At 39.0% G+C, this 12,321-nt stretch overlaps 1 protein-coding gene across 1 annotated transcript; it reads left to right on the forward strand.

The window, feature by feature from the left end:
* Positions 1-6,965: 6,965 nt before the first annotated feature.
* On the forward strand, positions 6,966-9,321 carry LTB (lymphotoxin beta). The gene is made up of 4 exons (XM_074311470.1): positions 6,966-7,164; positions 7,595-7,640; positions 7,793-7,861; positions 8,582-9,321. The coding sequence occupies exons 1-4, from the start codon at positions 7,003-7,005 to the stop codon at positions 9,058-9,060; spliced, it is 756 nt and encodes a 251-aa protein (XP_074167571.1). The 5' UTR covers positions 6,966-7,002; the 3' UTR covers positions 9,061-9,321.
* Positions 9,322-12,321: the final 3,000 nt, after the last annotated feature.

Genomic DNA, 12,321 nt, shown 5'->3' on the forward strand with positions numbered 1-12,321 from the left:
TCACAGGGATCCTCTGTAAATGAATTTATAGACCCAAAAACCTAGATTGATAAAAGAGGTTTATTACGGGGATTAGGAAGTAAGGTTAGAAATCCTGACAGAGAGGCATAAAGTCTCAGGGAAATAGGTGAGGGTAAAGAGAGGATAGCACTGGAAAAGAATATTCCAGTGGGTAGAGCTTCCTTGGCATGGCATGGCATGTTAGGACCCCTGCAAGGATTTGTTTCAAATTGATTCTTTTTATTTACAAGCTGGGTTTTGGCTATAGCTGGAATTTGAATAGAATTGAATGAGTTTCTTTAATTCAATAGGTTTGGAATTCTTTTGCTCCAGACTGAACCAACCCACCTAGATAACAGGATGAAACTGTTTATCTTGTTTCCCTGGGGATAGGGTGGGGTGGGGTGGGGGGTGTCCTTCACTAAGGCAGAGTTGAAGGAGATTTTCTCCTTCAAGGAATTTTAGTTTTGGGATCCCTTCTTCACAGGTATCCTTTTCTAATTATTTCTGATTGCTGTCTTACATAGTATCCCTTTAACTCTCAGCATTAGGGCTCTGTGTCCTGTCAGAGAGGACTGCCCTGAGGAAACTTAGGGTGATGAAGAAAGTATATTTTGTGTTTGCTCTATCCTTTTCTTTCTTCCTGAGTGACCAACACAAGCCACTATTCAGAGGAGTATTTGACTAACCAAATGTCCAGGTCTCCATCCTTTCCCCTTCAGGAAATTCCTTCTCTTTTCCTACTAGTTAATGATAGTTAATGATAATGTAATTGTCCCCCAAAACTGACTCTTATGTGGCTGATGTAGCACCAAATATTATTTAGGTACCACATGATGTGCTTTAAGAAAAACACCAAAGGTTGGGGTCCGGTCGTGTGTAGAATTCACAATATGCATTCTCTTTGGCAAAAGGCAGATTTATTTAGGGAAGAGTTTACAGACAAAATGAAAGGATACAATAGACACCAGGAATGGTAAATATGAAATAATGTGGAACTCACAACTACCTAGTATAAAGGGAGTATCCCATGAGGTTGGGGCATACCCTTAGCTGGCAGGCTAAAATCATGAAAGGATTTAGCATCCTAAAAGGGTTAGTTAGCTATAAGGAAGAGAAGTGGGTGGAGAAGCACAGTGGAATTAGGAGAAATACCACGTGGCATGGGGGAGGGGTAAAGGACAGACACCATGAGGCACAATGTCATTGGCAGATTGACCCAAAGGAGGACATTAGGAAACCATGGCTCATAAGCTATTTTATAGGGAAAACTAAGTTTCAGAGATTTAATATAACTTGAATTTCTAATTGGATTATCTCCAGAGGATGGGACCATGAAAATAAACTAATCTAGATTATCAGAACTTTTTTCCTATCTGCCCAGGGAAAAATTTTTGTCATTTCTTCAGTTTCTCTCTGCCAATCACACCCAGCACTTAGGACCTCATCAAATCTACTTCCCTTTTTCCTTATGTATAGAATCAGGCCACCAATTAACAAGTATTAATTAAGCACCTACTATGAATCAGAAGTGTGTATTAAAGTTTAATAATAATCATGTGATACAGGTATTGCTTCTTATGTAACATCTTTCAGGGACTCCATATTACATTTGGATTGCTGCAGTAGCATTAACAACTGGCTCACATGCTGCTGCCTTCCTTAAGGAAGTTTAAGGAAACTATACAAATAAAGTTGTTGTTAAGCTGTTTTCTAGACTTGTCCATCTCTTCATGATTCCATTTGGGATTTTCTTAGTAAAGATAGTGGTTTGCCATTTCCTTCCTCATCTCATTTTACAGATGAGGAGCTCAGCATTTAAGATTAAATGACTTGCCTAGGACCACACAGCTATTTAGTGTCTAAGGCCAGATTTGAACTGAGGAAAATGAGTCTTCCTGACTCCAGGCCTAGCACTCTATTCAATGTGTCAATGTGGGATTCTAGTTGCCCAAATCAAGGAGTGTATGGAATATATTATTTGTTCAACAGGTAGTAATCTTTTCAATCTAAGTGGTCTCATCAGAGTTGCTCTGGTACCTCATATACCCTACTCCCTACTTTTACCTCCTCCTCCTCTTCTTTTGTCTGTCTGTCTGTCTGTCTGTCTGTCTGTCTCTCTCTCTCTCTCTCTCTCTCTCACACACACACACACACACACACACACACACACACACACACACACACACTCCATGACCACCATTTAATGAATTTTACTTATGAGCTTGTTATAAAATACTTTCAGGATTGTTAAAACCGGAAAATCTCTAGTTTACTATGCCCTACTTTGTATCTGAGATTTTTCTTCTTTCAGCCAAATAACCCTCTATGTTTATAAAGTGCAGTCAATCAATTTTTTGCAGCCATATAGCTTATTTAACTTAGTGAACTTGTAAGGGAAAATTTTTCAGTGCTCTCACATGGGTTAGATATGTCATATTCCAGAACTTCCTTTCAAACGCAAAGGTTCATGGACAAGGAATAATAATAGTACTGAATAGAGTACAGGGCCCAGATCTAGGTCTGGGTCTAAATACTAAAAATGCTAAAGAAATTTGAGGTAGTGATAAGAGACAGGTCAGCCTTCTGATCTTCTTATCAATTCAAAGGTTTCATAATGCCTTATTTGCTGTCTCTGCATAATGATGGTTCTTTACTAGCTGCTCTCTTTTTTCCTTGTGTCGTGATCAATGGAAGATGAGGGAAGAAAAGAAGATGGCCATTTTCAGAGACTTGATTTTTCCTCATTTTGTTCCTTAAATTACAAGATGCTGGGGAAAATATTAATTAGGAGATAAGAAGATAGAATGACCATAATACCTTTCACTTTCATTCTCATCTTATATCCAGTCAATTCCACTTACTCAGCATCTCTCACATTCCTCCTTTTCTCTTTATTGATGCAACTTATCTGGTTCAAACTCTCATTATATTTCTTCAAACCTTCATCTGGATTACTACAATAGTTTCTTAATTAGTATCTTTATGATCAGTCTCTTCTCTAAATCATCTTCTGCACAGTGCTAAGCCAATATTCTTTTTTTGTTGATGTTGTTATAGTTTTTTATTTATAAAACATATGCATGGGTAATTTTTCAACACTGACCCTTGCAAAACCTTCTGTTCCACCTTTCTCTCACCTTTCCTCCCAACCCCTCCCCTAGATGGCATGTAGTCTAATACATGTTAAATATGTTAAAGTATATGTTAAATCCAATATATGTATACATATTTATACAGTTATCTTGCTGCACAAGAAAAAATGGATCCAGAAAGAAAGAAAAAAAATAAACCCAAGAAGGAAAACAAAAATGCAAGCAAACAATAACAAAAAGAGTAGGAATGCTATGTCATGGTCCACACTAATTTCCCATAGTTCTCTCTCTCAGTATAGCTGACTCTCCTCATTTCTAAGCAATTGGAACTAGTTTGAATCATCTCATTGTTGAAGAGAGCCACATTCATCAGAATTGATCATTTATAATTTTGCTGTTGCCATGTATAATGATCTAAGCCAATATTCTTGAAGTTTATTCTTTTGCTTAATAAGCTTCAGGGTTTGCCCAATAGTTTGAGAGTAAAACCCAAATTCTTTTAGACTCCAATCTGTTTTTCTAAGTTAATTACCTATTAGCCACAGTCACAAATTCTGTGCTCCATTCAAACAGGCTGACTTGGTGTTCTTCATGCCATTTTCTAATTCTAGGCCTTTGTACAGATTGTCCTCCATGTCTGGAATGCCCTCCTTTCTCACCTCTGCTTCCTGTAACCTCTGCTTCCCTTTAAAGACCAGTTTTTTCAAGCTTCCTCTTTCAAGAAATTGTTCTTGATTCTTCTAGATGTCAGTTTTACCTTCCCTCATCCCTCATGATTGTGTATACTAGGTGGCACAGTGGATAGAGTACTGGAATCTGTATGAAGTAAAGTGGAGATCTGGAGTCAGGAATACCTAAATTCAAATCTAGCCTTAGACACTGACTAGCTTTTAAAGTACGTCACTTAAATTTTGTTTGCCTTAGTTTCATAAACTATGAAATGGAGACAATGATAGCACCTATCTTTAAGGATTATTATGAGGATCAAAGATTAATATTTGTAAAACATTGGTACATAGTAGGTGCTATATAGTCCTTCCTCCTTGTGTATCCATCTGTAAACATAATAATAATAGGATGTAAGTTCTTTCAACTCTGAGATAACACTACAAACCACTCAGACTAGCTAAAATGACAGGAAAAGGTAATGATAAATATTGGAGGAGATGTGGAAAAATTGGGACACTAATACATTGTTGGTGAAATTGTGAACTGATCCAACCATTCAGGAGAGCAATTTGGAACTAAAGGGGGCTATTTAACTGTGCATATCCTTTTGATCCAGCAGTGTCTCTACTGGGTCTGTATCACAACGAGATTATAAAAAAGGGAAAAGGACTCACCTGTGCAAAAATGTAGCAGCCCTTTTTCTAGGGGTAATAAACTGGAAACTGAGTGGACACCCCTCAGTTGGGGAATGGCTGAATAAGTTATGGTATATGAATGTTATGGAATGTAATTGTTCTATAAGAAATGATCAGTTACGTGAACTTATTCTGAGCCAAACAAGCAGAACCAGGAATACATTGTACACAATAAAATAAGAATGTGCAATGATCAACTATGAGAAACTTGATTCTTCAGTGATCCAAAGCAATCCCAATAGATTTTGAACAGAAAATGCCATCTACATCCAGAAAATGAACTAAGAGAACAAATGTAAATCAATACATGCTTTGTTCACTTCCTTTTTTTCTGCTTTTTAAAAAAAATTTCTCCATTTGTTCTGAGTTTTCTCTCTCAACATGATTCATAAAGTAATGTGTATTAAAAATTTTAAAAATAAAAATAAAAGTTAAAAAAAAAGAAAGAAAAAAGAAATGATCAACAGGATGATTTCAGAAAAGCCTGGAGAGATTTACATGAACTATAAGTGAAGTGAGTAGAACCAAGAGAACAGTGTACACAGCAACAAGATTATGGGATAGACATGGCTCTTTTCAACATTGAGGTGATTTAGACCAATTGCAATAAACTTGTGATGGAGAGAGCTAGCCATCTGTATTCAGAAAGAGAACCATGGGGACTGAATGTGCATCACAACATATATTTCCACCTTTTTTGTTGTTTGCTTGATTTTTGTCTTTCTTATTTTTTCCTTTTTGATCTGATTTTTCTTATGCAGCATGAAAAATGTGAAAATATGTATAGAAGAATTGTACAGATTTAATATATATTGGATTACTTACTGTTTAGGGAACGGGGAAGGGAAGGGAGGGAGAAAATTTTGGAAAACAAGATTTTGGAAAGGTGAATGTTGAAAACTATCTTTGCATATATTTTGAAAAAAAAAGCTACAAAAAAAGAAAAAGGATCCACAAGTGCAAAAATGTTTGTAGTAGCTCTTTATGTAGTGGCAAGGAGCTGGAAACTCGGTAGATGTCCATCAGTTGGAGAATGGCTGAATAAGTTATGGTATATGACTGTTATGGAAAATTATTGTTCTATAAGAAATGATCAGCAGGATTATTGCAAGAAGAAGACCTGGAGAGACTTATGTGAAATGAGTAGAACCAGTAGAAATTGTACACAAGCAACAAGATTATGTGATGATCAATTCTGTTGGCATGGCTCTCTTCAACATTGGTGAATCAGGCTAATTCCAATAGACAATTCCAATGTGATGGAGAAAGACATCTGCATCCAGAGAGAGGACTATGGGGACTGAATGTGGATCACTACATAGTATTCTCACCTTTTTTGTTATTGTTGTTTTTTTGCTTTTTTTTCCCTTTTTGATCTGATTTTTCTTGTGTAACATGATAAATTTAGAAGTATTGCACATGTTTAACCTATACTGGATTACTTGCTGTCTAAGAAAGGGAGGTAGGAGGAGGGAGGGAGAAAAAGTTGGAGCACAAAGTTTTGCAAGGGTGAATGTTGAAAAATATCTTTGCACATATTTTGAAAACAAAAAGCTATTAAAACTTTTAAAAATGTAAATTCCTTGAGGGCAGGAACAGACTCATTTTTGTATTTTTAGCACTAGTACTTAATATGGTACATGGCACATAGTAAAATAAATACTTATTAACCAATTGATTGAAGAAGGAAGTATCTTATCCTAATTTCACAGATGAGGAAACCGAGATTCAGAGAAAAGTGAAATAATTTGCTCAAGGTTACAGTGAGTAAGTAGAAGATCAAAGATTCCAACTCAGGTCTTCTGACTTCACAGTCAGTTCCATAGAGGAAACCTCTTTAAGGGGCATTGAAAATGGAATGAAGAGACCTGGGTTCAAATTCTGAACCACATGCTTGCTCTATGACACAAGGCAAGTAAGTCCTTTAAGGTCACAAAACCTTAAAATGTAAAATGATGATAAAATTACTACCTATCTCACAGAATGGTTGTGGGGAATGGGCTTTGTGAGGACAGAAACTGTGTGTTCTATTTTCACATGCTCACAGTATCTAGTATAAAGCAGATATTCAGTAAGAATCTATTGGCTAACTATCTCCTTATATATACACCTCTTTCATCTGCTTCAGCTACATTTCATTGCAACATTACCAAGTCAAGTTTGTGAGGTATTGACAAAAAGATATAAAGGGTCTATCTCTTAGGCTACGATGTTTCCCCTCAGAATATAAATAAAGGGCCACACAAACTTTATCTCTTTTCTCTTCCCCTCCCCTAGCCCTCAATCCCCTAAGGGACCCAGGCATGTATACCCTACCTCCTTCCCGAGTTCGGAGAATCTAGGCGTCTAGTTGCCCAGCCCTATCTCTGGGTAAACAGGAAACCTGGTTGGGGCTTACTGGGGAGGAACCATGATGAGAGGAGGGGTATTTGGAAAGTCCCAGACAGATGTGGACATGGTATATGTGTGTGGGGAGGTGATAACCCCACCCCTGAGGTATGAAAGACCCTCTTCTCTTGTTCAGGCCCTAGCTCAGTGCATCAATGGGGGCTTCAGGACTGGAGGCCCGAGTTGATGGACCTAACAGGAAGGGTTGCCTTTTGCTGGCTTCAGTAGGAGCTGCTGTGTTGGGGACTCTGCTGCTATCTGTACCCTTCACTGTCTTGGCTGTGCTGGCTCTGATGCCCCAAGAACAGGGGGGAAAGGTGAACATTGGCTGTTTGAGTCTCTTTCTCTAATCACACTTTTCTTGTGGAGAACCTTTGTTTCTCTCTCTAGGTCCTGGTTTCTTTCTCAGTTTCTGTGTTTTCCTTTTTCCATCTGTGTGAAATATCTGGCATCCCTATATCCTTCTATGTGAGCATCAATAACACCCTCCTCCAATTTTCTTCATTCATGGTCTTATGCTTTTTTCCTGTGGCCTATACCTTCGACTTCTCTCTCTTTGAGCTATCAAAATTTGACGCCTTCCTTTCTCTTTTCACATTGACTCCAGTGACTCTCAGACCCTGGGAAATGTTGGGGGGAGTTGCTGGGGGAAGAAAATCTAAAGCTGAAAAATCTAATTCTTGGATCCAAGTGGAAGAGGAAGTAATGATGCCACGTTTGAACTTAAGTCATTGTCTCCTCATCCAGGTAGCTGACCCTTCTGGTCCAGGAGGACAATTGCTGCAACAACTAGGTAAGGGTAATTCCTAGTGTCCAGATGTGGTCCCTTGGTCCTTTTCCCTATCCCTGTTCATCTCATGAACCCAAATATCTAGCTCATGATTTTTCAGAATCTTGACTATCCCAACCCTTCAATTTCCCCTCCCTCCCTGTCTTTCTCTCTAGGATTTCATAAACTGCCAGTGGAGTCCAGATCAGATTTCAGTTCCATTCCTCCAGCTGCCCACCTCATAGGTAAGAGCTTGGATTTACCAGAGGATGTGGAGATGGGCTTGAACTTGGGAAGATTTGAAACAAACAGGGCTTTTTGTCTCTCCTTCCCTTTCCCTATTAGCTATCTTTTTCATTTGCCATTATCTTGTGTCCACACTCCTTAGTTGGTTCCTCAAACTTTTCATATTCTCTTCCCCACCCCACCCCATTCCTATTCTATATAGACATTCTTCCTATTTCCATTCTCAATTTTCCATTCATTTTTGTCTTAACTGTCCCAGGCTTATGCTAGCCTCTCACAGGTTCACTCTCATTCCTTTAGCATCCTGAATCTTGGCCTCCTGAGAACATCTAACCTAAACTTGGAAAGGTGCCCTCTTCCATAAATCCAGATCTGAATTGTTATACCAAGACCTCTCTCTGGGATACACAAAATTCAGCTTTGAGTCCCTTAGACTGTTTAGAAACCTTCCCTTTCTCACCTCTTCCAACCCTCCCTGAATTTTCCAACCTTTTTCCCATCTTTTGAGCTTGTTCCTACTCTTGGTCTGATCAGCCACGGCTGGGCATACTGTAACTTGATTCTTAACATAGTGATGTCATTTTGGTCCTCTTCCAGACTGAAGAACAATAATCGACTGAGATTTCAATGCAACTTGCTTGATCCAGACAGAATCACTTAGCTCGGAAGCTGGTTCTTAAAGAGACAGTGTTCACCATTTCACCCCTATTTTTCTACAGGTGTCTCAAAATCAGCTCATGGACTGCACTGGGTGTCGGGACACGAGGAAGCATTTCTGAAGAGTGGAACACAATTCTTGGGGGATGAAGGGCTACTGGCCCTTCCTCAAGATGGAATTTATTTCCTTTACTGTCATATTGGGTACAGGGGCCGAGCTCCCTCTGGTGGAGAACAGGCTCGCTCTCATAATCCAGGGGACCCTGGAGTTCCTGTCATCCTCAGCAGTTGGTTATATAGGGCTGGGGGAGCCTATGGATCAGGGGAGCCAGAACTGCTGCTTCAGGGGGCAGAGACTGTGACCTCTTCTGTGCGACAAAACAAGGGAGTTGAGCAGGGTACTTTGTGGTATGCCAGTGTAGGGTTTGGAGGATTGGTTCAGCTTCGAGGGGGTGAGAGGATCTATGTTAATGTCAGTCACCTAGACATGGTGGACTTCAGGAGGGGGAAAACATTCTTTGGAGCTGTAATGGTGGGATGAGGGACACATAGATACTATAGAAAATGTCCATTGGTGGGAGTGGCAGTGACTTAGTTGGACTGGGGTTGGGTGCTGTTCAGGTAAAGGATCTCTAGGGAAAACGAAGGCTAAATGGTCAGATGAGTAGGGCCTAGAGGTAAGAGAAGGAGGGAGAGATGGGAAGAGAGATAAATTGTAATTGTATTAGTTTCTTAAATAAGGTATCAAGAGTATCTTGTAAGTTTTGCCCTGACAATAAAGATGATTGTCTCCTTTACCCTCTGTTTTGCTGTTTCCTTTGCTCGACACCTCAGCATTACCCTGTATTGTATAACATCATCTTCCTCTACTCAGCCTCAGATTTAAAGTAATTTCCAACTCCTTTACGGAGGGAATTGAGGTACAGAGAAGGTGAATTACCCAATGTCATACAGATACTAAGTGGGAAAGACAAGATTCAAACATAGGTTTTCTGACTCTAACTTAAATGTTCTTTCCTCTATACCATATGCCATCTCAGACTAAGGGTAAAGAGAACAGAACCCCATTAAATTTAAAAACATTCTCACAACATTCCATAAAGCTACTCGCATTCCATCCTGGAACTTTTTTTTTTTTTTTTTGCTCAAGAAGTCTGACCTGTTGTCTGTAATCTTCCTAGGTATAGATTGAGAAATTCAAAGGAAAGGAGAACAGTTATGTGGGAGACCTAGGCACTCCAGCTACATTCATCAATCTCTGCCTCACCTCCAGTCTCTTTAAAATATCCTCAAATAAGCTTCCCCGCCCCCCTTCAGGATCTATCAAAATTTCTTTAGCCTGGGAAGACTAAAGACTAAAGAGAAAGAGGAATAGGAACTTTGTGTGTTTTAGAAGAATTATAACAAGGGGAAAATTTCTACCATCCAAAATGACCTGGCTTAAAATGCTATATAGGGATTATGTCTGACCCTTAGCCAATGGTATCTTTCTGAGTTAGGCCAATGGAGTTATGATGCTTCTTTCCCCCAAAGAGACTAGAACTTTCATGACAGAGGAAGAGAGAGGAAGAGACATATAGGGGTCGGAAGATATATGGAAGAAAGAAACTTATTTCAAAAGGAAGTTTCTGTATGGCAGAGAGGAAAGACTATCCTATCTTAGGAAAAAAATTAGTGGTGGTGATTAGGAAAAAGAAAAAAAATTTTCAGAGGAGATCATTCTCAAATCCAAGGTAGAGTGGAAAGTCCTACTCCCCAGTTCACATCTTGGGTCCCCAGTTCCAAGAAGAGTTAGGGGAACTAGGGTGAGTAACAAGAGCATCCGCCCCAGCATCATTGACCCATTTAGAGCCCCAGTGTGGAGGAGGCAGATGGAGGACCCAACACTCTTATCTAGGTCAGTCTTACTTTATGGGACCTTGCCTCCTTTCATTCCTCCCAGAATTATTTGATGTTAGAAACATATTTGTTCATCTATATAGCAAAACTGGAGGTAGAAATGGGAGTGTGTGGGAAGAAAACTCTTTCCATCTATAGTTTTGTTTTTGTCTTACTACATATCTCCCTTTCCCCATTGTATCCTAATTCAGAGAGACCAGACTAGGTCAGACATAATCCCTATATAGCATTTTAAGCCAGGTCATTTTGGATGGTAGAGCTAACCACCAACTACACCAAAATTTTTCCCTTGTTATAGTTTTTCTAAAACACACAAAGTTCCTACTCCTCTTTCTCTTTAGTCTTTAGTCTTCCCAGGCTAAAGAAATTTTGATAGATCCTGGAAGGGGGCAGGGAAGCTTATTTGAGGATATTTTAAAGAGACTGGAGGTGAGGCAGAGATTGATGAATGTAGCTGGAGTGCCTAGGTCTCCCAAGTAATTGTTTTCCTTTCCTATTGAAAGACTATTTCAGAATAGTCTTTGTTGTTCTGTTTTTGATTTTTTCCAAATCTCTTTAATATCATTTCTTGGAGAACAGGAAAGGGAAAGGGAAAGCTGAGAGTACAAGAAACTTTGATCCCTGAAAGGAGTCTGTGAAGGAGGGAAATTGGGAGACCTAACACCTGACTTCCTGGAAGTTCTATGACTCGGGTCATAGGAGATATTGTCCGTCCCCTGCTTTCTCAGGCCCCTGAATCTTAAACTTCACCTGAATTATGTGGAATTTTTCAGCTAGAAATTGGAATTCCCAGATTTGGAAATTCTTAATTCTCTGGGTATGATTTCCCTAAGGAACTGGGGAAAAAAAGGGACTTGGAGTGGTGGTGGGGGAACAGATAGATGACAGCTCTTTTCAAGCAATTGAAAGGCTGTTCTTAGAGAAGGTATTGGATTCGTGGATTGAACAATAACAGTTGTTAGGTGATCTAGTTTAACTCCCATTGTATAGATTAAGGATCTTACAGAGACAATAATTTGTCTAAGATCACATAATATGTATCAGAGATGGGTGTTTCACTCTGTTTAATGTTCTCTCCAAGATAACACACTTCCCCTCTTTGTTGGTAACATTTAAAAAATTCATGAGAAAGGAGGATGTTCCATTTACATTTTGTTGGATGACAACAATTAACTCCCAATCACATCAAAATCTCTTTCTTTCAGTCTCTATTTGGTATGAGATTTTCCCCAATACATACAGAATCCCATTTCTCCTCTTTCTATAACATGAGACTCTTTTCTTTTCCATAGATTCCTGCCTTCCCAGGCTAAATAAATTTTGATTATTGATACTGAAGAAGAAAAGTTGTTTTCAGAAGAAGATGAGGATAAATACAGGTTGAGGGAAGGGACAGAAGCTAGTTGCATGAGATCTAGAAAAGTCTGGGTGACAGAAACAAAAATAAATGAAATTTTCAAGAAGTTGACAGTGAAATGGAGAGCAGATGTGTTTACAATCAATAGTCAAGGGAAGCTTTTTATATGACTGGAAAGACCTGAACATGTTTGTAGATGTTGGGAAGGAGTCAAGTAGATGGGTACTGGAAGTAGAAGAGGATGAGATCAAAGAATATAAGCTTGTGGAGGAAAAGGAATGCTTCTTCCTCTATGACAGGAGAAAAGAAAGAAAGGGTAAGATTTTTCAAGAGCAGTGTTGAGGAAGCTCCTATAGGATGGTCTCAATTGGCTTGGCAAAACAGGAAGCAATCTTTTTCTCTAAGTATCAAGGTATAATACTTTTCGAGTCTATCTCTATGAGATCTCTTGGATTCTATGATTTTAGAATGTAGCGTCTAGAGATGAGGAAAGGATTATAGAGAAAGCTCTTACATCCCAGAGAGAAGGAATTAGGAGGCAGGGAT

The sequence above is a fragment of the Sminthopsis crassicaudata genome, chromosome 4 (genome assembly GCF_048593235.1).
Source record: "Sminthopsis crassicaudata isolate SCR6 chromosome 4, ASM4859323v1, whole genome shotgun sequence".
In the NCBI taxonomy this organism is placed as follows: Eukaryota; Metazoa; Chordata; class Mammalia; order Dasyuromorphia; family Dasyuridae; genus Sminthopsis; species Sminthopsis crassicaudata.